Source organism: Impatiens glandulifera, chromosome 2, assembly GCF_907164915.1.
Source record: "Impatiens glandulifera chromosome 2, dImpGla2.1, whole genome shotgun sequence".
NCBI lineage: Eukaryota > Viridiplantae > Streptophyta > Magnoliopsida > Ericales > Balsaminaceae > Impatiens > Impatiens glandulifera.
Window position 1 is genome coordinate 60,183,858 of NC_061863.1, and position 25,440 is coordinate 60,209,297.

The 25,440-nt window shown below is 32.4% G+C and overlaps 5 protein-coding genes across 5 annotated transcripts; 3 read left to right on the forward strand and 2 right to left on the reverse strand.

The window, feature by feature from the left end:
• The first annotated feature begins 596 nt into the window (after nt 1-596).
• On the forward strand, nt 597-4,387 carry LOC124925563 (probable protein phosphatase 2C 46). The gene is made up of 5 exons (XM_047465598.1): nt 597-789; nt 1,053-1,463; nt 1,654-2,021; nt 3,039-3,275; nt 3,937-4,387. The coding sequence occupies exons 2-5, from the start codon at nt 1,151-1,153 to the stop codon at nt 4,165-4,167; spliced, it is 1,149 nt and encodes a 382-aa protein (XP_047321554.1). The 5' UTR covers nt 597-789; nt 1,053-1,150; the 3' UTR covers nt 4,168-4,387.
• Nucleotides 4,388-4,513: 126 nt separating this feature from the next.
• On the reverse strand, nt 4,514-6,239 carry LOC124925106 (probable serine/threonine-protein kinase PBL11). The gene is made up of 6 exons (XM_047465078.1): nt 6,029-6,239; nt 5,830-5,969; nt 5,643-5,709; nt 5,474-5,542; nt 5,075-5,412; nt 4,514-4,957 (listed from the first exon to the last, which is right to left on the reverse strand). The coding sequence occupies exons 1-6, from the start codon at nt 6,237-6,239 to the stop codon at nt 4,514-4,516; spliced, it is 1,269 nt and encodes a 422-aa protein (XP_047321034.1).
• Nucleotides 6,240-9,548: 3,309 nt separating this feature from the next.
• Nucleotides 9,549-12,552, forward strand: LOC124925107 (serine/arginine-rich splicing factor SR45a-like). The gene is made up of 7 exons (XM_047465079.1): nt 9,549-9,774; nt 9,943-9,948; nt 10,066-10,240; nt 10,349-10,448; nt 10,828-10,977; nt 11,406-11,475; nt 11,574-12,552. The coding sequence occupies exons 1-7, from the start codon at nt 9,549-9,551 to the stop codon at nt 12,335-12,337; spliced, it is 1,491 nt and encodes a 496-aa protein (XP_047321035.1). The 3' UTR covers nt 12,338-12,552.
• A 5,389-nt stretch (nt 12,553-17,941) lies between these two features.
• On the forward strand, nt 17,942-22,599 carry LOC124924079 (serine/threonine-protein kinase STY8-like). Its single transcript, XM_047464129.1, has 16 exons — nt 17,942-18,166; nt 18,276-18,390; nt 18,979-19,070; nt 19,429-19,545; nt 19,635-19,689; nt 19,813-19,923; nt 20,012-20,059; nt 20,146-20,321; nt 20,409-20,516; nt 20,923-20,996; nt 21,366-21,541; nt 21,680-21,772; nt 21,882-21,962; nt 22,041-22,094; nt 22,198-22,332; nt 22,425-22,599. The coding sequence occupies exons 1-16, from the start codon at nt 17,964-17,966 to the stop codon at nt 22,509-22,511; spliced, it is 1,725 nt and encodes a 574-aa protein (XP_047320085.1). The 5' UTR covers nt 17,942-17,963; the 3' UTR covers nt 22,512-22,599.
• A 68-nt stretch (nt 22,600-22,667) lies between these two features.
• On the reverse strand, nt 22,668-24,196 carry LOC124924078 (phosphoserine aminotransferase 2, chloroplastic-like). Its single transcript, XM_047464128.1, has one exon. It carries the CDS (start codon nt 24,106-24,108, stop codon nt 22,828-22,830), a length of 1,281 nt encoding a protein of 426 aa, XP_047320084.1. The 5' UTR covers nt 24,109-24,196; the 3' UTR covers nt 22,668-22,827.
• Nucleotides 24,197-25,440: the final 1,244 nt, after the last annotated feature.

The window sequence follows — 25,440 nt, forward strand, 5'->3', positions numbered from 1 at the left end:
CGGCTATTTGGCCTTATTTTGGGGTCATTTCCTCAAATTTCCCCCCAAATGGGCACCCAAAATTAAAAAATAAAAAGTTATAACACTAATGAGGTTTGATCCCTAGATTTGTGTTAACATACTATTTAACTAATTAAAACATGTTACTTTTGTTAAAAATATTACAAATTTATTATATTTATTTAATAAAACATAAAATGTAATAATTTTTTTGTTTAGAGCACAATCTTCAATCTTCTTCCATAATTATAAGTCAAATTTATTAATTGTTGGTCGCATTTGAAAAGAAAAAAAAGGGTAAAATAAATTGTAATTCAAACTAAATGTAATTGTCAAATATATAGAGATTCTAGTTACTATTTTTTTTTATTAAATTCTATTAAATATATATTATCATTAATATACTTAAAAAAAACATTTTCCATGATACTCAAAAATAAAAAATAAACTAAGGATTGTAACTTGGTAAGATTAATTTACTAAAAGAATACTAAATAAATAAATAGAAGTCAATGAAAGCAAAATTTATTAAAAAATATAAAAAAAAATGGTATAAAGAAGAAGACAAAACCTGGCTCGTATGTATGTATCCTGTTGAAAACTTTTCATTTTCGGCTCACAGAAGACAGAAGAAGAAGACAGCTCCGATCCTCAAAATCACAGTTACGTGCTTCTTGGAGGTAGCTCGATTTGATAGATCTATCATCTTACAGATTGCCCAACCTCTTTCAGATCTCCGTCATTTTCGTTTCTTCTTTATCCTTCAGTATTTCTACGCCTAATCTTACTGTAAGTGTACCATACTTTGTCTCCACCGATTATTCTCATATACAACCCCTTCTTTCCTTCCATTCGCTTCCCATCAAATAAAAATTCCGACTTTTCTACGGTTCATTCACTTGTTCTCATCAATGGTTGACTTTTCTACTTCCCCTCTTAGGGTTTTTTTTATTAATTTCATCACTTATTTTCTAGTGTTATTAGAATGTAGTTAGATTTGTTTTTATGAAATTCTTCATGTTAATTGAGATTCTGCTACCCGCTCTTTTCAGGAATAGAAAAAAAATTGTGCTTTAGAGGAAAGGGGGATTTCTTGTTGCTTGGAGTTTGTTTTTAAGACATTAATGTGTAGGACCTGATGAAATGAGGGATGTTATCAAAGTTGATGAACTTCTTCAAGGCCTGTTGGCAGCAATCTTCAAAGAATGGAGGGAATTCTGATGCTGCTGGAAAACAAGATGGGCTCCTATGGTATAAAGACAGCGGGAAACACATATGTGGTGATTTTTCTATGTCTGTTGTCCAAGCTAATGCTTTGCTGGAGGATCAAAGCCAGATTGAGTCAGGTAGTTTGAGTTTGACGGGTTCTGGTCCATATGGAACTTTTGTTGGAGTATACGATGGCCATGGGGGGCCTGAAACGTCGCGCTACGTCAATGATCACCTTTTCCAGAATCTCAAGCGTAAGTTAGGAAGCATCTTCTATAATATTACAAGTATAATGATGACATTCAATACATTTCATGAATTTTGATTTATAAGTGAAGGATATGGTTCTTGTTTTACATTCCCTTGACTAGCTCTTTGCAGATGGTAGTAGGTGCTTCCATTCTTCAAAGTTCAAACTGATGACCTATATGTGATTGTATGCAGGGTTTACATCTGAACAACAATGCATGTCAGTAGATGTGATTCAAAAAGCGTTTCAAGCTACTGAAGAAGGCTTCTTATCTGTTGTTACCAAACAATGGAATATTAAACCCCAGATTGCATCCGTTGGTACTTGCTGCCTGGTTGGTATAATCTGCAATAGAACATTATATATTGCCAATCTTGGTGATTCACGTGCTGTTTTGGCAAGATATGTTAAGTCTACAGGGGAGGTTATTGCCCTTCAGCTGTCAACGGAGCATAATGCAGCGATTGAATCTGTTAGACAAGAATTGCAGTCTTTGCACCCAGATGATTCAAAAATTGTAGTGCTAAAGCATAATGTATGGCGTGTAAAGGGCCTTATACAGGTTAAATCCTTGTCTTTATTAAACATATGTTAGTTTTATTGTTGGTAACCTGAAGTTTGAATTCTTCGATGATTCCTTTTATATGAATTCCTTGCTTAGAAACTTTTACTTCCATGCTGTCATGTTTATAAGGATTTGAAGCATTTTCTTTACTAAATGGGAAACAGTTAAATACTAGGTAGCACTGATGGTGATGCCTTGTATGCTACTGCATTTCTGGATTGTCAATCTGAGTTATCTTTGATATTTCTAGGTATCTGGGTAGTTCACGTTGGAGGTCACAAGCGCAGTTTTATTGGTGACTGTAAACTTCTTACTTTATCAACTCAAAGCTGTTTAAATATCAACCCCGTTTAATGCTACATTTTAATCATATTGACGTTTTTTCACCTGTAAACTATTGTAAAATCTGTCGGGTTGTTATTTGTGTTGGTTTGGCTATGCTATTCAGATAAATTGAGATTTTTTTGTCAATTATATTATTTTGATGTTCATGAAGCAATTCAAAAAGGTCAGTGATAGATCAAGCACAAATATAACGCGGATTCAGAGCTTTTGGATCCATTCACTAAAAAGTATCAGATAAGAGATAAGTGGTTTGAATATCCGCGACTTTAAGATTTTCGTCCAATTCCAATTTGTGTATAGGATTAGCTGCAATATATAAACTGGCTTGATAAGGATCCAGCCTGCAATAATTAGTCTGCTTAAACATCGACCTACAAAATTAAACCCATGGACTAGAACCCAGTCTAAGATATATTTTCCTCTTTCTTGTGAAAAAATGGATATACGATATGAAACTTATGTTTCCAGATGCTGGTGGTTTCTTATTCTGATCCAAATAAAGAAACATATGTGGTTTTTCATTTAGGGACCATGTATTTTACTGTTTCCCCTCTCTTGTTGGTTCCTTGGAAATATTTCCATTTTAAATGTTAATAAGAATCTAGAAAATAATAATGCATCTCATCTGTAAGGGTTTAATCCCTAACCATATCTCATAATATTTTGCAGATTTCGAGATCCATAGGTGATGTTTACTTGAAGAAAGCTGAGTTTAACCGGGAACCTTTGTTTTCCAAATTTCGCCTTCGAGAAACCTTTACTAAGCCAATATTGAGCTCCGAACCGTCAATTACTGTGCAAGAAATCCAGCCCAATGATCAGTTCCTTATATTTGCATCAGATGGTCTCTGGGACAACTTTAGCAGTCAGGAGGCTGTTGACATAGTTCAAAATCACCCTCACACTGTAAGTTGCTTGGATTTTCTGTGCCTAATTTATTTGACCGTTGTGGAGCTTGTCGGTATCCTCTGCACATATTTTTTTTCTTGTTTGATTATAGGGAATTGTTATAAGGGGTGCTAATATTTGTTAGACCTGCTTGGTTGGGAATAATCTAATTCCTCCTTTTCATTTCATCCAATCTGACCCCAATCAAACCTCCATAAATAACTGGCCTTCTAAGGGTAAATGTTTGTCCAACCATTTCTGCTACTAATGCATCTAAGGGTGTGTTTGACTGAATATTAAGTCCTTAAAAGTGCCAAATTATTGTAAATGAAAATGTTTGATTTTTTTTAAATACTTGATGTGTAAGTTGATTTGATTTGATAACATTTGGAATTAATGCCAGGAAAGTACTCAGGCTATTTTACCTTTATTGTAACGTAATTTGATTAATTTACATGTGTTAAACTTGTATTTGTATGCTTTTGCTGTATTACTGAATCAAATTAGCATACTGAACTAAGCCAGATTTTCTAGCTTAATGGAGCTGAATCTAAATTATTGATAAGTGTTTTAGATAACAGTTATCACATGAACTAATTCAAGTAAGCACTTAATTATTTATATTAAGTGATTAGTTGTGTTATAACTGGCTAAGTTTCTCGAGAACAATTGGGTGCAGGGAAGTGCCAAAAGGTTAGTGAAGGCAGCCCTTCAAAAAGCGGCCAAGAAAAGAGAAATGCGGTATTCTGACCTAAAGAAGATCGAACGTGGGGTCAGGCGTCATTTCCACGACGATATATCTGTAGTTGTCGTGTTTCTAGATTCTGACCTTGTGAGCAGGGCCAGCACCATCAAGGGGCCGACCCTGTCCTTGCGTGGGGCTGGCCTCGGCCTGCATGCTAAAAAATGAGCACCAACACTCTCCGGACCAGGTAACACTTGAGAGACTAATGCCTCTTCCTTTCCTCTACTGCATTTCATAGTTAATTCTTTATTTTATTAATGTAATAACAGTTTAAATGATTGTGATGCCTGCTGTTATGATAGCTGCTAGGTTTCAGAAACAGAAATGTAGGAAATTAAAGAATTGTTCTTGTTTACACGGAAATTACACAAACATGATTGATATGTTTTTGCTCGACCTTGTCCCATTTGATTCATTTTTATATATTTTAGATATCTCATCTGAACTCGTATCTCAAATTCTAGACTTTTTCTACTTGAGCTATTATAAGTGAGTCTCATTTGATGGTTGACTATACCGAACTATGATTAACATGGACTTCTGTGTGGTCGTGGTCCCCATCATCCGAGAAAACTACACTGGCTAATTCGAAACTCTTCAGGCTCGTGGTCTTCATAGAGAAGCCATCCATATCGACATGAAATCTCTGCAGTCTGATGCCATCAATGCTCACGAAACTCTGAGAACAATCCTGATCATCGGATCTGTGGGTCCCATCATGACGGATGGTCATCATCGAGGAGGATCTTTTTCCTATTATAGAGTCTGCTGAGTTGAGAGCTTCCTCCAGCTCTTGCCATACTTGTGTCATTGTTGGTCTCTGTTTGGGAACCTTCACAACACATTTCAACCCCAGCTGTCCCATTTTAAGCATCACTTCCAAATTGCAAGGCTCCAGGAGAAGTCTAGCATCTAATATCTCCAACACATTGCCACTCTCCAAACAAGGCCTTGCCTGCAAATTCAAATTTTATGATTTTTTTTTTTGAAAAAACCAGAAATTTGGGTCAAGTTCTTTGCCTACCCATTCTACAATGTGATAGTTTGGTTGACTTGTCGTTGAACATAATACACGTCTAGCAGTGACGAGCTGAAGGAGGATTATCCCGAAACTGTACACATCTGTAAACGGAGTCAAATGGCAGCTTGAACAATAGGCTGGATCAAGATAACCCGGTGTTCCTTTGATCTGGGTGCTTACGTGAGACTGATCCTCGATGGGCCCCAACTTCACTAGCCCAAAATCTGAAACCTTTGCCTCAAAATGCTCATCGATCATGATGTTGCTAGGTTTTAAGTCTCGATGAATTATGCTGGGCGTCAGTCCATGGTGCAAATGCGCAATTCCTTTGGCGGCTCCAATTGCGACCTTCACTCTTTCCCTCCAACTTAAGCTCTTACCATCCCTCCCTACAATCAAAAGAGAAATGAAAATGTACATATAAAAGCAAAAAAACATATTTGAACTCACCAAAAATGTATTCAAGCAGGGAGCCGTTTGGCACGAATTCATAAACCAAAATATTTGCGACCTGATTTCCTATACAAATAATGATAACCCAAATGAGTATATATAGACATATTAGTATAAAAGCATTAAACATATGTGAGTGTATACCATTGCCTTGACAAAATCCCACCAAGCAAACAAGATTCCTGTGCCTTACTTTTGACAGCAACCTCACCTCTGTGTTTGAAGAAACCTAGCTATGTTAGGGAAAATAAAAAACAAAACATGATGGATGGGTGTTCTAGCTACACTTGACCGTTTCTAAATTCTTCCTTGCTCATGTAAGACTGGGCATGCGGCTTCTTGATGGCTAGCACCCCATCGATGTGAAAATCTCCTAAGTAAACGTCTCCAAAGGCGCCCGACCCCACCAGGCAATTCTTGCTAAAGTTGTTTGTCGCCTTCTTGACTTCCTCCAATTGGAATCGCCTCAGGATCAGTTCCTCCTCGTCCAGATCTAGTCACGACACTTTTTAATTACTGGATCTTAAACAAGACATAGTTTTAATTAGTTACCTTGTTGTTCCTTGGGAGAAAGCTTGTTGCAGATGCAGGTGAAGAGGTTCTTCTTGTTCTTGCTGATGCAGAAACACAGCAGGACTAGAATGAGAAAAACCAACAAAACAGCTGCGACAATCCACCAAGTATAGTTGTGTGTCAAGTAGGAAGTTTGTACGTGCGATGGCGATGATTCCGGGGAGAAAAAGACTGAACCTTTAGTGTTCATTTTCAAGAGACAGATGATCACATGCAGATATAATCGCTCAGGCGCCTGTTATGAATTTGTTATAGAGATGCCGGCTTCGAATGCAATAATAATAATATATAGTTTATATTGAGAAATAAAGAATTCAGAGAGATTTGGATTCTTCTGTGTTTGGGACTTGGTCTTCTCAACTGTCGGGCGGCAGACACTTACATGTGGACAAACTTCTTAAATCATAAAGAATGTTGAAATCATTATCCGGATGATGAGATTGATTTCAAATAATGTTGTTTGTAATATTATTAACACAAAATTAAGATATAAAATAATTAAATAGAAGGCCATAATAAGTACAAAAAGAAGAGGGTTTTCTCATGTTTTTATTTTCCCTTTTGTGTTTTCTCAGTTTCTCCTCAATGCTTGGAGATATGGAAGGGATTAAAGAGCCTGCCGATATAAACTTTGTTAGAATATATATATATATTTCAATTTGTCAAATCATATGTTTCTAGACTAGTTTGTTGCAATCAAATTTAAATGAAGAGTAAGTTTAAATTCACTTACCATTCTTCTTAAGAATGTTCTTCAAGTTATTAGTTACATTAATGGTATGTTTGCAAATACAATTAACATTGTTAGATTTAGCAGTAGTTTGTCCTTAGACATATGATCCTTAGTCGAGGTATTTGATACAATAATCATCTTTTTAAGTGGTATTATTATTTTTTCGATTCTCACTTAAAACACTTAGAAATCTAAGTGTGAAAAAAAAAAAAAGTTACATTATAATTATTGTAAAATGTATACTGGTGTAAATGTAGCAGAAAAATCGAAATGGAGATTTGCTTGGGTTTGTTTGGTTTTGGTTTTTATTTTTGGTAAAAATATTTGTTTGATAAAAAATATAAAGTTATTTAAAATTTTAATTGATTAAATTATTAAAAAAAATATTTAAAATTTAATTTAATAAAAATAATGTAAGAGGTGATTTAATAATTAAAATGATATGGAGGTAAAATATAATTTATAAAGAATTGATAAAATCTTTAAAAAAATACAGATCAAACTAGAAACTGTCCCTGTTCTATTCTCTCATGATTTTTTACAGAATGTTGGTAGATCACCGTTTATATTATGAATAATATTATTATTCATATAATATAAATAGTCAATTATATAGGTTTATTATTAACCTTGGTTTATTATTTTGATGAATCTAAAATATTATTTTAGTAAGAATTTATTAGAAACATTCAGTAAATTTAGTTATTATTATGGGATGGGTATAGGTTTATTTGTTGAGTTTATTTTCTATCATTTTTTAAAATTATTTTATCAATAATCAAAACTAATAAGGTTATGTTAGTAAAAGTAGATCAAAAAATTAAGTACTTTGATCTACAAATTCATTAAAAAAAAATACCTTTTATATCTACTTTTTACCTAAAAACTTTCATTTAGTATAATAACATATTTCATGTTAAATAAAAATAAATTCATTTTCACTTTTTCCTTTGTTAATTTTAAAAGTGATGATAATAATAATGATAAAATACTAATTTTTATATAAAAAAAATATTTTGTATTATTTTAATTATATAAAATAATTGTTAATTAGACCAGGATATGATACTTTTCAAAATAAAATAATACTATATGCATATAATAATAATAAAGGTATAATTTATGCACTGTCTAATCAATTATCGCTCATAAAAAAACATTCATAATCATTTTAGGTTGTGCAATTTAAAAATGCAATAATTCTCTTTTATCTATATTGAAGTTATGTATTTTTCTTTTACTCATTTTAATTATGTATAAGTGCAATAAGTTTCCTTTTTTAAATATAAAAAATATGTATTTGGTGTGCTATACTGTTCATAACAAAATGTTTTCATCAGCTCAATAGTCATCTTATTTTATTTTTAAATGAAAAGTGCATTAATTCTCTTTTATTTATACAAAGATTATGTATTTCTCCTGTCCTCATTTTAATTGAATACGTAATATCTATTTTTTTATAAATAAAAAATATATATTTCACTCACTATATTGTTAATAACCAAATGTCTCAAAATCAGTTAGTTATTTTAGTTTGTGCGAAATGAAAGTGCATTAATTTATTTTTTTATAAATAGAAGATATATTTTGATAAAAATACTCTCAATCAGCTAGATAGTCATTTTAGTTTATACAAATTGAATATACAATCATTAAGTTATGTATTTCTCATTCTCTCTAATAAAATGTAAAATTCTAATAAAATGTAAAATAGGAAAATCGTTACATTAAATTATCATATTAGTGGAGTGTAATAATTTTTCTTTATTTAGGTAGAATTAATGTATTTCTCCGCCTATTCTCAGTTAACTAACTGTCATGAATAAAAATTGAGCTTAAATTATTATTAATTCTTCTTTATGGGTAGAAAAGATGTATTTGCCGTAGTATCTAATGTGATTTTATTGAACACGATTTCAACTATTTATTTAAATAGAAACTATGTATTTCCAGTGTTATTTCTAATCTGCTTTTAAAAAACATTTGGATAAGTTTGATAACATTTTAATTGAGAGTACAATATATTCTTTTTTTATATATAGAAATTTATTTCACACACTAAAAATTATGTATTTACGAGATAATTACATATGAAAGTGCAATAATTATTATTTTTTTAAATAGAAGTATATATTTCCCACATTATTAGTCTAACTACATATCATAACAAGAATTCTCAAGCTCGTATTCATTTTAGTTTGTACAAATTGAAAATGCAATCATTTTCTTTAATCTATATAGAAGTTATGTATTTCCCATTGTCATTTTTGAGAGATTAATAATTTTTCTTTATTTTTGTATAATTAATATATTTTCCGCGTAATATCAAGGTAATGAAAATGAACTATCATTTTAAATAAACTTTATAGTCATTTTAGTTAGTATAACTTGAAAATGTTATCAATTTTCCTTTATTAGTAGAAAAGATTATCATTTGTGATCGTGTAACCGTTCTAAGTATCTAACGTTAAACAGTACTATTTGAACAATTTATTTAAATAGAGATATGTATTTCCGACGCTATTTCTTATGAATTACCCATCTTTTAGAAAACCGAATGTATCAACTTGAAAGTATTTTAATTGAAAATGCAATAATTCATTTTTATGTACATAGATGGTATGTATTATTCTTGGCAGATATGGAAGTATTATGTCGTATCATGAACTTACTTACCTATCTAAGCAATCGGGTGGGCAAATTGATTAATCGGGTCAGCTGTTGTTCTACAAGAGTCCACCTCCCGCCCTGCAAGTCTATTATAAAATGAGAATCCGAGACCATTTTTTAGGGTTCCATCTTTCAAAAACATACAGCGCGTTCTTCCTGTCCATCGGCGTTTCTCATCTTCCAATTCTCACAAGCTGTAGGGATGGTAAGTTATCTCTATCTACGAATGATGTCTATTCTTCTTTACGTGGAATAATTTTTTTGTTTATCTGCATTCCTGATGAAAATTCCGTCTTTCGCAGGCTGATTCTCCACGGAAAAGGTAAGAAACCTTGTAAAGTTTATGCTTATGAAGATTCGTGTGTGATTTAGATCGAAGCTCTTATATTTTTCTCGGCAAAATTGTTTCTTGCCTACATGTTTTGCCTTTCGTTACTTGTCTACCTTTGGCCTTTCTTTTCCTGGTCTTAGAATGCCTTTAATTGTACAGTATCAGGTAAATTATGTCTATTTATTTGATGGGCTGTCTTTAAAAACTACAATGAAATATAGATGTTAATGTAAGGGTACTCTGTGTCCGAATATGTTAAGCATTGTATGTATCTGTGTTAAGAATTCATATCTAACTTCTCACATTGCCCTTATCCAATATTTTTATATGAATACTTCAGGTACTCCCGTTCCCCTTCTCCCCAGGAGAAGGAGGCGCGTAGGTCAGGATCAAGGTCAAGGTCTCGATCCTTGTCTAGGCCTAAGGATTCCAGGGAAAGGTCCAGGAGTCAGGAAAGGTGTGATTTAACTATTGCCAACTTGCTGTAACAATTCTATTCACTTCTGAATTTGCATAATGCTGGTTAGAGACTCTTTCAGCTTTGGTTGTTATTTCATATTTTTAGGACTGAAGAAGTTAATCCTGGAAATTCACTCTATGTGACTGGGTTATCTACTCGAGTCTCTGAAAGAGAACTTGATGATCATTTCTCAAAGGAAGGGAAGGTATGTTTGTATACAAATCATGCATACAGTTGTGTTTTTCTTTTCTTTTTCTGAAATATTTATCTGATATTAAGTTTGCTACATGTTTTCTGTGACCTTGTAATTCTGAAAAAAATATAAGATAGCTGCTAAGTGAATCAGTTAAAAATTTAGGCCTTGTTTGATGTGGGACTGTGGGTTCGTTGGGAATAGTTTCAAATAACCCAATACCCCATCAATCAAAATACTGTCTATTTTCTTATATTTATATCCTCTTATTATCCAAATGATACTTGGTTATTCAAATAACCCTAGATTTTTTAAGGGTTTATGTTTAGAGATCATTACTATTCTGCTTAGGGTTTATGTTTTTTCTGTCTGTTTCTTAAAACTTTTTCAGGTTTCGTCTTGTTTCTTGGTTGTGGAGCCCCGCACTCGCATTTCTCGTGGATTTGCTTTTGTAACAATGGATAGTATGGATGATGCTGATCGATGCGTGAAGTATCTCAATCAATCAGTTTTAGATGGTCGATGCATTACTGTTGAGAAAGTAAGTGATTTGGTTGATTGGTTGGCAGAAGTTTAATTTCTCAGTTGGTCTTATAATTCATCTTGACCTGAAGGTTTCTGGTTATATTCAGAACTCATTGCCCTCAACTATGTTGGCTGCAATCAGATAATGTTATCGCTGTCAACATTTTAGTGATACATACAGCTTGATCAATCAATGGGCAGCTAAAACATCCTTTCAATAGCTTCATCTGATCAACTTAGCATAACAACCAACTATATTGATCAACAACTATTCAACCTCAGCAATTACTTTGCAATCGCTTGACTGTTACTTGTTGCATTCTCTTCTCATTGTTGTATTATTATGCTTTCAGTAGTGCTAGCTGTGGTGATATTGGTATTTGTATGTAGTATGTTGTATGTACATCTTTAATTGTTATTGTTATTTTCTTTTACTATTTTCAGTCTCGGAGAAAGAGCGCAAGAACTCCAACACCAGGACGCTACCTTGGCATGAATAACTCCAGGGACCATGGTAAGCAAGCAGCATTTGTAATTGCACAGGACTATAGGTTGACCATTTTACTGTGGACTCATATGTAGACAATTTCTTTTCCCCTTAAAAAATCAAAGGTTACCGTGGTAGGAGTCGTGGAGGTCGTGATGATTATGGTTATCGTAGATCTCCCAGGCGTTCATCGTACGAAGTTGGTCGTGGTCGTGATCGTGATCACAATTATTCCCCCAAGCGATCAACATCGCACGAACGTGGGGGTTACTCCCCGAGGCGATCACCACCATACAAAAGTGGCGGATACTCCCCGAGGCGATCACCATCATACAAAGGTGGCGGATACTCTCCGAGGCGATCACCACTACCATACAAAGGTGGCGGTTACTCTCCGAGGCGATCACCACCACCATACAAAGGTAGCGGTTACTCTCCGAGGCGATCACCACCACTGTACGAAGGTCATGGTCACTCTCCAAAGAGATCACCACCCCTATACGAAGGTCGTGGTCACACTCCAAGACGGTCATCACCGCCGTACGAAAGTCGTGGTCACACTCCAAGACGGTCATCACCGCCGTACGAAAGTCGTGGTCACTTTGTAAGGCGGTCATCACCCCCATATAATGGGGGTGATGGTTATACTCCCAGGCAGTCACCACCCCAACCATACAACGGCGGTGGTGGTGGTGGTGGTTACTACTCACCAAGGCGGTCATCACCGTACAAAGGTGGTGGCGGCGGTGGTGATTACTCAATGTATGGTGAGGGTTCTCCCTATGGTGGTGGTGGGGGACGCCAATATTCTCCTCCTAGGCCTTCTTACGGTGGAAGGTCAACAAGGGATAGGTCAAGGTCTCTTCCATATTCCCATTATGGTAGATGAGAGGTGGGTCATTCTTCTCTGCTCATGTTCACATGTGGATATGAAAATTAGCATACAAGAATTGATAAAAATGACTGCTTAATTTGATAAGAGCTTTTTCTTCATCTGGGGATTTTTTTTCTTGTAAGAACTTGGGATTATTTTGGTCTTTTACCATACATTGAAAGATAATGGCTTTTTTTCAAAAACAACTTTTTGAATCGATTTATTACCAAGTTTAAATGTCCTTTGTAATTTGAATCTGGAAGTGTATCTTCATTCTTATGGGTGGGATTGTGGGCATACTCCTTAGTTAGGAACAGGCAAAACCCATGGCTAGGGCAGGCCCATCCATGGGCAGCCCAATAGACCATCTGTAAAAAAAATATACTTTTTCTCTATATCCCTCTTCTCTTCTTTCTATATAAAAAAGTAGAAAAAAAATCAAAATTTGCATATGTTACAGAAAGTCTTTTACTTCACAATCTTTTGCCAATTTGTTATTTTTTTTCACTTTCAAATGACTGAATATCACTAATTTAAATGTACAGCAGTGCCTTAGATTTTTATTTTTATTTTTTTTACTAAGGTATTATTAGAGGATTTAGATGTTATGTTTGGTTGTTGTTATTAAAAACTAACTACACAACTCCATATTATTTACCTCTGATTAGACTGAATTATATGTCAATAACATTATGCAGATTAACAAATTAATCAGTATTTTTACTTGATATGCAAAAGAATTTGAGATCCAACCGTATCAAAGACAAGAATTAAAAACTGCTATAGTACAGTACTATTCCTTTGATCAAGAATAATCTTCGAAATTAGGTTTATGCCAGGATTAATAAAAGTACGATAGAATTACAAATCCTGATCTATCAGATGATCATATATGATTTATAAGAAATAATTTAAGATCTTCCTCCCATTATATATAAACTTGTAAGTAGTTACAGATCATCAAATAATTAGCATTCCTTGATTAAAATTAAAATCCTTATATATGTATGTAAAGATGACAATCTAATTTGTAAGAATATGTTAAAACCTAGCTAGCTAATAGGATGAGATGTAAATAATAATAATCAAAATTTGATGTGTTTACGGCGGCGCCAACAGACGAGCATGGCAATGCATCTCCTAGCGATGTAAAATCTGGATCGTTGTTCTCTTATCAAGTAAAGACATCCTCCTCCATGTCGATGTTCATGTCCATTCGTTTGTTCTTTATTAGGGTTTTGTTGTTGTTGTTGCTGCTTTGCATGGCGAAAAGAAGCACATTGACCCATTGCATAATTCCTTATTATTCACCCCATCCACTCATCTCTCCAGATCATTGGACATTAACATTGGTCATCCGGATTATATTGCACATCTCTCTCTTACTCATCTCTATCTCTATGGTGTTTGTTTTGATGCCGATAAATGAGTTTCGTAAAAATAATAATAATTTTTTTTTCGGGATGAACTTCAGCCCACCCGAGATCTACATAGATCGATCCGTTTTTGATTACTATATATATATTTTTTTTTTTCGTGCTGTCAATTTAAAAATCAATCATTTCCTAATAAAAAGACATTGTCAGTGTCCATTAACGATCAAACAAAGGATAAACCATGTCTTTTTATTCTAAAACCAAAATACAATAAAATGAGAAGCAAACTCTAAATTTTTAATTGTGATAATACTAGTTAAAAGTCATTATTGAACTAGCTAGTTAATTATTTATAATATAGAATATCTTGCATTGTGATAAAATATATATATATTCTAATAAATATATAAGATGTTGATAATACTAGTTTATTAAATAAGATTAATCCGAATCTATCTATATATATGAGGAGGCGTGCCATCATACCATATGAGCATATGCTTCTTTCACGTCAGACTCCACCAGATAATATTTATATAACAACTGTCTACCTTATATTATTTTATCATAATAATTGAACTATATGATCATTTTAATATAATATTTCTAAAAAAAAAAAATCGTGTCTAGTTTCAAACTAGCATTATTTGTGTTAAATAATATATAATTATCTCTTTGACATATATATTGTTATTCTTTAACATACAGAAAATTAATTATACATGTGACATATGATCGATAAATTAATTCATACGAATTTATCCAATGTATTTTCATTTCACTATTAATTACTTACATACATATTAAACAATTCTAAAAGATAATTAATTAAACATATATGACCTTCAATCTCCAAGTCAAAACCAAATTGACAAGTGCAACATATTAAACAATTCTATTGATTGCATAATTTCTGCTCAATTGTATATATTGACTAAGTCCCACATTATTGATTATAAACCGTTATTATATTACTATTGTTAAAATTATTCCATTAATTAATAATATTGTATTAGTTTGAATTTAATTAAGGTTCATGCACAAAGACAATACTGATTTGAATCATTACATTAATAATAATCAGTATATATAGTCACATGTGAGCTAACACTATAAGATATCTTAATTTTATTTTATTTTTATAATAAAAAAAAAATGAATTTAAGAAATTAACATGAACCCACCATCAACCTCCACTTCAACTTAATTAAGATTATATATAACTAGATTTTTATAATTAGAGCTAACACTAAATTAAACAATTAATAAATATATTATTGTATAATTAAATAAAATTTTAGATGAACTCATAAGGAATGATTTATGTTGGAAGAGGATATTGATGAATATATAATATATATATAGGAGACCAAGTACAAGTAAAACAAATAAAATGAAATGTATATATTATATATAATAATAAATTTAATAAATGGGCTCAAGAATATTGTTGAACAATAATTCAAATATAGAGTATGGTCTATATTAAAGATAAATAAGAGCTTTAAAACTACTTTACAACAGATTTTAAAGCTAACAAAAGAAAGAAACATGTGATTTTTTTTATATGTAAATCACTAAAGTATTTCAAGTGGTAAAAATAATTTTTAAAAGACTAATTAAAATTATGAATTTGATTAAGCTGAATTGGGATCATCCTATATTTTATTTTTTTAATTCCTAGTTTTTTAAAATATATTAAACTTAATAATTAATAATCATACACCAAATATTTAATATTTTATAAATTTTATATCAGATAATAGTAAGATTTTATCCTCACATTTTCCCACAAGTGACCAACAACATCCTCACCCTATATATATATAATCCTTACTCCCTTTCTAAATTTCTGTAATTTCTTTAAATTTATACTTTACATTCAATTCAAGATACAAACTCATTTACATTTATATAAAAAAATAAATTATTAAAGAATTGGATCATTAATTAATAATTAAATATATAGGAAATAAAATTTAGTGTGAAATAAATAAAAATAATATTAGAAACACACCTAATTAATTAGTATATAAAACAATTTCAAAATAATTAATCTCCTTAGGAAACTTGATTAACTTGATTGGAAAGATCATGAGAAACTACTCTTGTTATTGTCAATTTTTAATATAATAGTTTTTTTGTTCGTATATATTAGAGTTTGATATCAATTGAAAATAAAAAAATATTAAAATTGAAATGTCAACTCATGTTTAATCGTCTTATTAAGACCAACGAAATATTTATAGGTATATGTTTTTTCTTTCTATTATTACAAAATCCGCACGTGACCAAAGAGGAGGCAGAATTTTAATTAACATTATTTACTTGTATTATAATACCAAATTAATATTATTTTTTGATCATTTTGCTCGTGAGGTTATGACCATGAAATTTTATATTTTATATCTTTTGGTATGTAGGAAGCTACCTTGATGGGTTACTATTAAATTTATTATTATTTAACAATTTTATTATTACAAATTTTATATCATTATTTTTTAATATTTTTAATTATTATATTTAGTAACTAATTATATTTTAATTAATATATAATATATATTTATATTAATTATATTTTATTTAGTTTGAATGTATAGAAGTAAATATAAAACAAAATAATAATAATAATTTTTTTTTAGTAAATTTGTTTGTTGTCTAGGGTTTAAAACCAATCTTCCATCATTGTAGTCAAGAGTTCAAATATTGATATTGGCTAAAAAAATTATGTTTTTAAAAAATAATGTAGGTCAATTTCTTATTCACGAACATTTTATTATATATTTAATTATATAATAATGATTCTAATTTAATTGTACTATAATAATTGTAAGTTAATTATATTATAAAAAAAGTATAAATGTATAGTGCTTAAATTTAAATGAAAGTAAGATTTTAGTTTAATAATAGAGTTAATTTTAACATATAAAATAATAATAATAATAATAATGCTGGATTAAAAAATTAACAATTAAACATTATAAATTTATGAGATCACTTATGAAATTAGAATAATTTTTCAAAATATCATCTATTTCAACCACATGATCACCTTCTGTATTTGTTTTTTTTAGAACGCTGGGTTTCCGCTACTCCTATGGAGTGCGACTAATTCCCGCGGGTTAAGTACATAGCCCGCAAACATACTTAACCAATTAACCAGACGCAGAATTTGCCGCCTGACGGACTCGAATCCAGGACCTCATGGAGGCTTGGGGGATATCCACCTCTTGTTGCCACTAGGCTAGAAGAGGGGATATGTATTTGTTTATTTTCTTATTATATTCTCCTTAATTAAATTTGATCTTGTTTAATAGAAAATCTTACTATTAAAAAGATAAAAAAAAAGTTAATCGGTATTTAAAGCAACAAAATAAGTTAAGAGATTACGAGAATTTTCCACGTGGAATCCACGTTGGCCCTTTTGCTTGTCTGGCAAACTTATCCAAATCTTCATCCAATCTATAGTGTCATTACTCCACTAATAACTTTAAATCTTATATTAATTTTTCTTTAGATTAAACTGAAATGATTTTAATCAAAAATATTGATAATTTTTTTTTTTAATTATCTTATTAAATGTTAGTTTATGTGAGAACATTTTGAATTTTTTTTAGTTAAGATATATATTTATAATTTTTTTTTTTAAATCAAAGACTCATTCAAGCTTTAAAATTATAACTTATTATGATAATGTATAGCTCAGATGTAGAAAGTTTGACTAAGAGGAGATGGAAATTTTAAATTGGATTCACTAATAAATATATTTATGATTTAGTTTAAAAATTATTTATATGGAAATGTTGAGAAATAGAATTGTTTGATAAATTTTTTTAAAAATAGAATTTTGTTTGATAAATTTTTTTAGAAGTATTAATATATAATAATAAAATATATTTTTAAAAAATTAAAATAATATTTTAATTAATGAATTGGATAATTAATGAATAAAGATATATGAAATAATGACTTTTGTTAAATTAAAAATAAAATAAAATAATAATAATTTATTAATTTAATACAAAACCTGACATGCGGAAAATGGAAGACGCAATCAAATTTTCCTTATTTAAGAGCCTTCTTCTTCTTCATCTATTCCCATTTCTGTGATTCTCTCGACCTGCAAAAATTTAAAGCCTGTAAATTCACGCGGCGACCAGTCTCTGCAAGCATCTTTGGCGGATCAATCAATTCTTTCGTTTTTGAATTCTCAGATTCTTCATATTGTCGTGTTTCATTGTGTTTGAAGATTATTCCGGTCGGCAATGGCGAGGGGCGAAATCGAAGGCTGTTGCGAGGGTAGAAGAGCGGTTATGCCTAATGCACCAAATGAAAATCGCGATGATATAAACAGGCTTAAGGCGTTCAATGACGTTCTGGCTCGACTCCGCCAGTTGAATGTTGAACAGGTTAAACTCCCTGCTTTTGAAGATCAACTATGGCTTCATTTCAAGCGTCTTCCTTCCAAGTAAGTCTATCTTATTACATTAACTTTAACAGGTTATTCGCATTTCGCCTTCTTCTTCTTATTCTTTTCTTAATTGTGTTATTCAATATTGAATTGAATTGATTTGCAGATATTCAATTGATGTGAATGTAGAAAGATCAGAAGATATTATTACTCATCAGAGACTACTTCATTTGGCTAAAGACTCAGCTAATAGACCTGTATTTGAAGTTCGCCTTGTTCAGGTAACCTACATTTGTGGCGTCCAAGGTCAAGAATAAACTAGAAAAAAATCAATAGAGAGAAACCAACAAAATCATCAAAATGAAGCTTAAAAGAGGTGAAATCAACTTGGAACTTGATTCTCTTTACTCCGTTTCATTTGCATGTTCAGTTCTGGCCTTTTCGTTCTTGGTAGTTGATGCCACTTTGTAGCTTAATGTCATTTAGACTGTTTGTGAAGGAGCATCTAGCTCCATTCCGATTGGTTGTTGAGAAATCTTCATTTGTACTCGTGAAGAAAGTAATGAGAAATCATTCCTTATTACTCAATAGACAGATGATTGATTGGTTTTTATTTTAATCTGCATAAACTGCAGTGTGCATTAAGAATTGAGCATATCTGGTTCTGGCACCACCTCGTTCAGTTGTCCCATGATCATCCTAATACCCTGGATTACATTTAAGTTGTAAAATTGGTTAGTGCTTAATATTGGAAAGGGATAGGTAGATCAGTTTTCCTACATGAATATTGATGATTTAAGGCTGCATAGATTCTGGGTTAAAATCAACAGACCAATTCTATTATCTCATTAATTAATACTCTTTCTCAGGTTTCTCCAACCCATGTCACACAAAAGACCAATTCAAATTGCCCTCAACCTCAAACGAAGGAAGAAGTTCGGTCTTGTTTAGACATGCTGCGGTAAGTGCTTCCTAGTTGATCTTGATATTATCTTTTCTGTCATTTGTTTCATACTATAGAAATATAAGTTATACTAGTCAAAGTTGGATCATACTCATGTCTCCAAGGGATATTGAGCTTCAAGTTGACCTTAGTTCATTCGAGAATTTTGATTTGATGTTTCAAGTGTTTTATAGTTCTCCTTTCCTTTGAGGTTTTATGTATGTTTTCTCCATTTTGATTAAGTCATGCGAACTGATGTCATGTCTTTTACTATTATGACTTAATTTTTCTCACTTTAAAAAAAATTATAGTTTCATGTGTTTACTTGCTTGGAACTAATGTGCTCTCTCTCTCGCTACATTCATATACTTTCCAGAATCCATCCACCACCTACCTTTGGCTCATCAACTAATCTTGAAGCCCTTGGAATTGAAGCCAACTTTGACGGTGACAATGAAGATAATGTTGTTCATTCAAATTCAAAGTTTTCCAGGTAAATTATTGAAGATTGTAACTAAGCCTTCGACTACAAATACTTTCAACTTCACATTCTTCTAATTAGGACATGTTGATAACTTGCAGGCCAATGCATGAAATCACTTTTTCTTCCATGAACAATCCAAAGCTTCTCTGCCAGGTAATAAAACGATTTTTGTTGCAAGTTTTTTGTAGTATGATAAAACGAAGCAGTAATCATAAACATTATCTTCTGTGTGGCTTTTTGGACTCCTCTGATATATATTCTGTCTTTAACATCCAGTTGACTTCATTACTTTCTGAAATTGAACTCAACATTCAAGAAGCCCATGCCTTTTCAACCACTGATGGATTTTCCTTGGACGTATTTGTTGTTGATGGGTGGCCTCTCGAGGTGACATATTACTGCTCTTAAAGTCTGATAATATCTTCTCTTCTCTGTGGTTGTTTTGTACTGACGATTTTCTTTGTTGGTTATTCAGGAATCTGAGAAGCTTACTGATGAAATCAAGAAGAAAATCAAGACTAAGGTATACAAAATTAATCACTGCTGTTTCTTCAAAGTTTCTTATATTTCTTTGAGAAACAATATAATGTTTTTTAACTACTTCCACAGGCGGAGTTATCTTCTAATCAACAACCATTCTCTGCTGTAACCAAACACAAACCAAAAAGATCTGATCCTTTTTCTGGTCATGTAGAGATACCTACAGACAAAGATGATGTTTGGGAAATCAATGTAAATTTGCTACATTCTGAAAATAAAGTTGCTTCAGGCTCATTTGGGGACCTGTAAGTTCTGTTTTACCTTATTTGTTTGTGTATATCACATCTTTTATCCTTGCTTATCTCATTCACTTTTTATGCTATATATTATAGGTATAAAGGAACATATTGCAGCCAAGAGGTATCCATAAAAGTTATCAAGCCTGAGCTTTTGAGTCCATCTATGCTGGCAGAGTTTGCTCATGAAGTCTTTATAATGAGGTAGATATAGGTTTCTACTCTCTATATCAACGTGTATTAATATCAAAAGCATTTCAACCTTCCTCCACCATTATATCTAAATCAACTTGAGAACTAGCGTAACTAACCATATTATTAGCTAATCCTATTACTAGATGGAGTACTATTACTGATTCTTCTTGAATTTTTATGAAATACTCTTGCTTCATTATCTTCTTATTTTTCTCATTATTTAAGCCAAATTCATGAAACCTGTAATTCTTTCAATGTGAAAATCATACTTATTGATGGTTGACTAGATACTCTTCACTTCTCAGCTCTTAGTTCATAGCCCCTATGCCCTTAATGCTATGAAATTCATGAAAACACTTCTTGGCTCAAGAATGTGTTGATAAGGCTGTTATAACTTTAGTTTTAATTTGTGCAGGAAAATCCGTCACAAGAATGTTGTGCAATTCATAGGTGCATGCACCCAACCTCCAAATCTGTGCATTGTAACCGGTAAACCTGTTTTTCTCTTACTCTTATTATTTGTTGTATGTCTTGTCTGTTTCCCAAAAGAAAGTGATAAAATGGACTATTATAATGCTTATGCTGGTAAAGAAATTGTTTTTTGAGAAAAAGATAATTCCTTTGATTGATTTGAATAAGTAAAGAACAAATGTTTTGAACACGTGAAAATGAAACTATTTATACTAATTATAGTTCACAATATATCAAATTAAGCACTTTTTCTTCAAATCGACTTGCACTGTAACTCTAATTTTGGAAAGTGTTAGCTATTTTGTTCTAGATTCACCTGTAATAAGATTTGTTTTAGCCTGAAGAAATTTATAATAAATTAGTTGACACCATTCCATTTTTTTCCAGAGTTCATGTCCAAACGGAGTGTATATGACTATCTACACAAGCAAAATGGTGCATTCACACTTCCTGCTTTACTAAGAGTTGCAATTGATGTTTCCAAAGGGATGAACTACTTGCACCAAAACCATATAGTCCATCGAAACCTTAAGACAGCCAATATACTGATGAATGAAAATAACGTAAGGGACTCTTCTTCTGCATCTTTATATGGCTTGGTATTTAAATTATTGTTTTCAGTTATGTTTTCTATCCAATCCCTCTAGAACTCAAAAAGTCTTCAAGTTATATTGACGAGTTCTCTTTCATTTCTCTGGCAGGTTAAAGTGTCTGACTTCGGAGTTGCTAGAGTTCTAGTTGAATCTGGGGTGATGACTGCGGAAACTGGAACATACAGGTGGATGGCTCCTGAGGTAAAACAAATGTTTGAACCCAACCAAATCTTAAAATCTGATCGACATAATCACACAATTTGATTAATTTCTCTTTTGTTTGTATGGTGTTGGGTTTGTTCATTCATAGGTTATCTTACACAAACCGTATAGCCACAAGGCAGATGTATTCAGTTTTGGTATTGTCTTATGGGAGCTTCTAACTGGAGAAGTAAGTCTTCCTTCTTTTTTATTGATTAGTTTAAGGTTTTTTTTATGGCAATTGAATTTAAAATCATGTTTATGACAGCTTCCATATGCCGACCTTAAGCCAGTGAAAGCTGCAAATGGTGTAATCAAAGAGGTTTGTCCATCTCTCATCTCTTTGAGAGTTAGTTATTTCATTTTTTAAGATTAAAAAACATTAGAGCAATAGATAAAAAAATGATTCCTTTGATATTTTACAGGGTCTTCGCCCTAAGATCCCTGAGACTGCACATCCGAAGCTTGTAGGGCTTATTGAGAAATGTTGGCATCAAAATGCAGATATGAGACCCGATTTCTCTGAAATCATATCTATCTTGCAGCAAATAGCCAAGGAGGTATGCATAATTATAAAGAGTCCATTATTTCTGATAAACATATAGTTTTATTCTAATTAACTGATGCATTCTGATCTTTGTGGTGATAACAGGTCGGATGTGAAGGAGAGGATCGACGAAAGGATAGGTCGATTAGTGCATTTTTCTCATTGCTTAAACGGGGCAAAAACCGCAATTGATTTATTTTTTTATGGGAGTATAAAACTAACAAGTTTATTATAATGTTAGATGGATGGATATTTCTATATATTGGTGTACAGTGTATGTCAATTATCTTGTTATATTGTTTTAGCTTAATAGTAATAATTCACAATGTAATAACAAGAAAAACTATATATGAAAAAATCTCGAATGCTGCTTCCTTATTAGATGAAAATCCAAGAACAAAAACAATACTGATAAATTGCACTTGCATGAGTCAAAATTACCATAACAACCCCCATAAGTATATGACAAAAACAAGAACAAAAACAAACAGAAACCACTTCATCAAAATCAAGCATGTCTGGTTTTGAACTCTTTCATGAAGGCAACAAGTTTCTCCACTCCAGCCAAAGGCATAGCATTGTATATCGAAGCTCGCATCCCACCCACCGATCGATGTCCCTTCAGCTGCACCATCTTTGCAGCCGCAGCCTCCTTGATGAATTCCCCCTCCAATTCAGATTTCTCAAGAGTGAATGGAACATTCATTAACGACCTCACTGATTTCTCCACCGGGCACTTGTAAAAACCGTTGCTCTGATCGATGGCATCGTACAATAACTGTGCCTTCTTGATGTTCTTCTTCTCAACTTCCGACAATCCGCCCTGAGCCAGGAGATCATCAAACACCAATCCACACATGTAGATTCCATAACAAGGTGGGGTGTTATAAAGAGAATCGTTTTCAGCGTGGATCTTGTAGTCCAACATGATCGGAGTTATCCCCTGAGATTTTCCCATCAGGTCTTTCCTGATGATCACAATGGTGACGCCGGACGGGCCGACGTTCTTCTGAGCTCCGGCGTAAATCATGCCGAATTTTGAAACGTCGACCGGCTTTGAGCAGAAATTAGAAGACATATCAGCTATTAAAATGGCGTCTTTGTTTTTGGGTACTGGGTAGTTCTTGAATTCAACCCCGTGAATAGTTTCATTGGCGCATATATGCAAATACTTGGCGTGCGGGTTCTGATCTAACGAGTCAAAAGAAGGGATCTTGGTATATTTTTCTGATTTTCCAGTCCAGATTACATTTGGTTTGCAGTACTTAATTGCCTCCTTGTAAGCCTTATCCCCCCACGCTCCGGTGACAACGTAATCGACCGGATCGTCAGGGGAACAGAGATTGAGAGGGATTGCGGCGAATTGGGTGGTGGCGCCGCCTTGAAGGAAAAGGACGGCGTAATCTGACGGTATGTTCAAAAGGGTACGAAGATCTGACTCTGCTTTTTGAATTATAGAGAGAAAATCCTTACCTCTGTGGCTCATTTCCATAACACTCATACCTGATGTTCCCCAAACGTATAGATCTGCCTGGGCTTTTTTGAGAACATTTTCCGGTAGCGTCGCTGGTCCAGCTGCGAAATTGAAGATCCGTTCCTGTGAAGGACGAGTCTGAACCGCCGCCGCCGAAGAAGAGGACGAAGTGCAGGTGACGGAGATGGGTTTGATCGGACGGGAGTTGAAACGGGTGGCGACGACCGGAGATGGGTTGGTGGTGGTGGAATTGTTGAGGTGAGTTTTAGGGTGTTTGAGAGATAGAGATTGGGAAGAAACTGCTGCCATGGCCATTGTGAAATGTGAAGAATGGATCTGAGAGAGAGATTCCTTCACTTTTGCTAAAGAGAAAGGTTGTTGGATCAGAGATCTGCAAAGTGAAGATCTGTAGCGGCTAGGCTTATAAATATGAAGAAGATCCTCTATGCCTTGTTTGGTTTATGTTTTATTATAAAGTTGGTATGTTTGTATAGAAAGGGAAATTTATCGAATGTTTCTTTCTTTATAGAAAAATAAATATTTGACAAAGTTTGTGCTATTAAAAAATGTGTAAACTTTTTTATTTGATAAATTATTTTTCATTTAGTGGCGGCGACAAAACATAATAGGTTTAAGAATAATGATAGAGGGAGAAAAAAGATCGTGCTCGATTATTTCGATGCTACCCATAATTACTTTATGTTTAATATCTTAATCACCTTCACACGTCATTTCGCTACACTTTCGTTACAAAATTTTGCGCTCCTCCTATAATTGTTTTATGTTTAATATCTTATATTCAAGTGTTTGAGGCTCTAATAACTCATTTTTATGTATCAATAATGACATATATTACAAAAAAAATTTTTTATCAATTTGGGACTCGATGCAAATTCAAATTTTTAGGTCCTTAAAATGGTAAAAAAAAATATTAAATTTTAATAATATTAAATTATATATAAATGATTAATTTATTATAATAAGAAAATAAGAGATTAAAAAAAATAAAAAATATTAATAATATAATACTATTAAATATTAAAAATTGGGGCCTATAAAAGTTGGGGACAAATTGTTATGACATCCGAAGACGTCTTTAATACGTCTTTAAGAAATAAACATCATAGTTTATCCTTATCCGGTAAGTGTTAGGCGGTGTCCAGCAGTGTTGGACCTGAGATTTCGAGGCATGAGGCGAGCACAAAACTTGGTGGCCTCAAAGCTTAATATTCATACATATATTTTTTTATCGATTTAAATATAATAGTATTTGTAACATGAATTCTAGAAATAAAATATCATCAAAACAATATATCATAAAGAAATACTAAAAAAACAAAAAAGATCCAAACAATATATAAAATTCATGTTCCGAATTAGTACATAGTCATTTGAATATTACTCGTCTCGCATTTTTTGAAGCGGAAGTATGGATCAAATTTGCATAATCAACTTTCTCAATAATTTTTCTCTCGATAGATAACAGAGCTAACTCATTTAGTCTTTCTTGTGACATAGTTGATCGAAGATAAGTTTTAATCAACTTTAGTTTGAAAAAATTCCTTTCCGCAGATGCAACAGTAACTAGTATAGTTAGCAAAACTCGATATGCGATATAGGAATTTGGATAACAACCGTCCATTGTTT

Bases quoted from the DNA above. Each gene is read 5' to 3' on its own strand.
- LOC124925563 (XM_047465598.1), top strand. From the start codon at position 1,151: ATGTTATCAAAGTTGATGAACTTCTTCAAGGCCTGTTGGCAGCAATCT. The intron at 1,464-1,653 runs GTAAGTTAGGAA...GATTGTATGCAG, and splicing joins CCTTTTCCAGAATCTCAAGC to GGTTTACATCTGAACAACAA. The intron at 2,022-3,038 runs GTTAAATCCTTG...AATATTTTGCAG, and splicing joins GTGTAAAGGGCCTTATACAG to ATTTCGAGATCCATAGGTGA.
- LOC124925106 (XM_047465078.1), bottom strand. From the start codon at position 6,239: ATGAACACTAAAGGTTCAGTCTTTTTCTCCCCGGAATCATCGCCATCG. The intron at 5,543-5,642 runs GTGGGATTTTGT...TTATTTGTATAG, and splicing joins ACAGGAATCTTGTTTGCTTG to GAAATCAGGTCGCAAATATT. The intron at 5,413-5,473 runs GTGAGTTCAAAT...TTTTGATTGTAG, and splicing joins CCTGCTTGAATACATTTTTG to GGAGGGATGGTAAGAGCTTA.
- LOC124925107 (XM_047465079.1), top strand. From the start codon at position 9,549: ATGAGAATCCGAGACCATTTTTTAGGGTTCCATCTTTCAAAAACATAC. The intron at 10,978-11,405 runs GTAAGTGATTTG...TACTATTTTCAG, and splicing joins GATGCATTACTGTTGAGAAA to TCTCGGAGAAAGAGCGCAAG. The intron at 11,476-11,573 runs GTAAGCAAGCAG...AAAAAATCAAAG, and splicing joins GAATAACTCCAGGGACCATG to GTTACCGTGGTAGGAGTCGT.
- LOC124924079 (XM_047464129.1), top strand. From the start codon at position 17,964: ATGGCGAGGGGCGAAATCGAAGGCTGTTGCGAGGGTAGAAGAGCGGTT. The intron at 19,071-19,428 runs GTAAGTGCTTCC...TATACTTTCCAG, and splicing joins TCTTGTTTAGACATGCTGCG to AATCCATCCACCACCTACCT. The intron at 20,322-20,408 runs GTAAGTTCTGTT...TATATATTATAG, and splicing joins TCAGGCTCATTTGGGGACCT to GTATAAAGGAACATATTGCA.
- LOC124924078 (XM_047464128.1), bottom strand. From the start codon at position 24,108: ATGGCCATGGCAGCAGTTTCTTCCCAATCTCTATCTCTCAAACACCCT.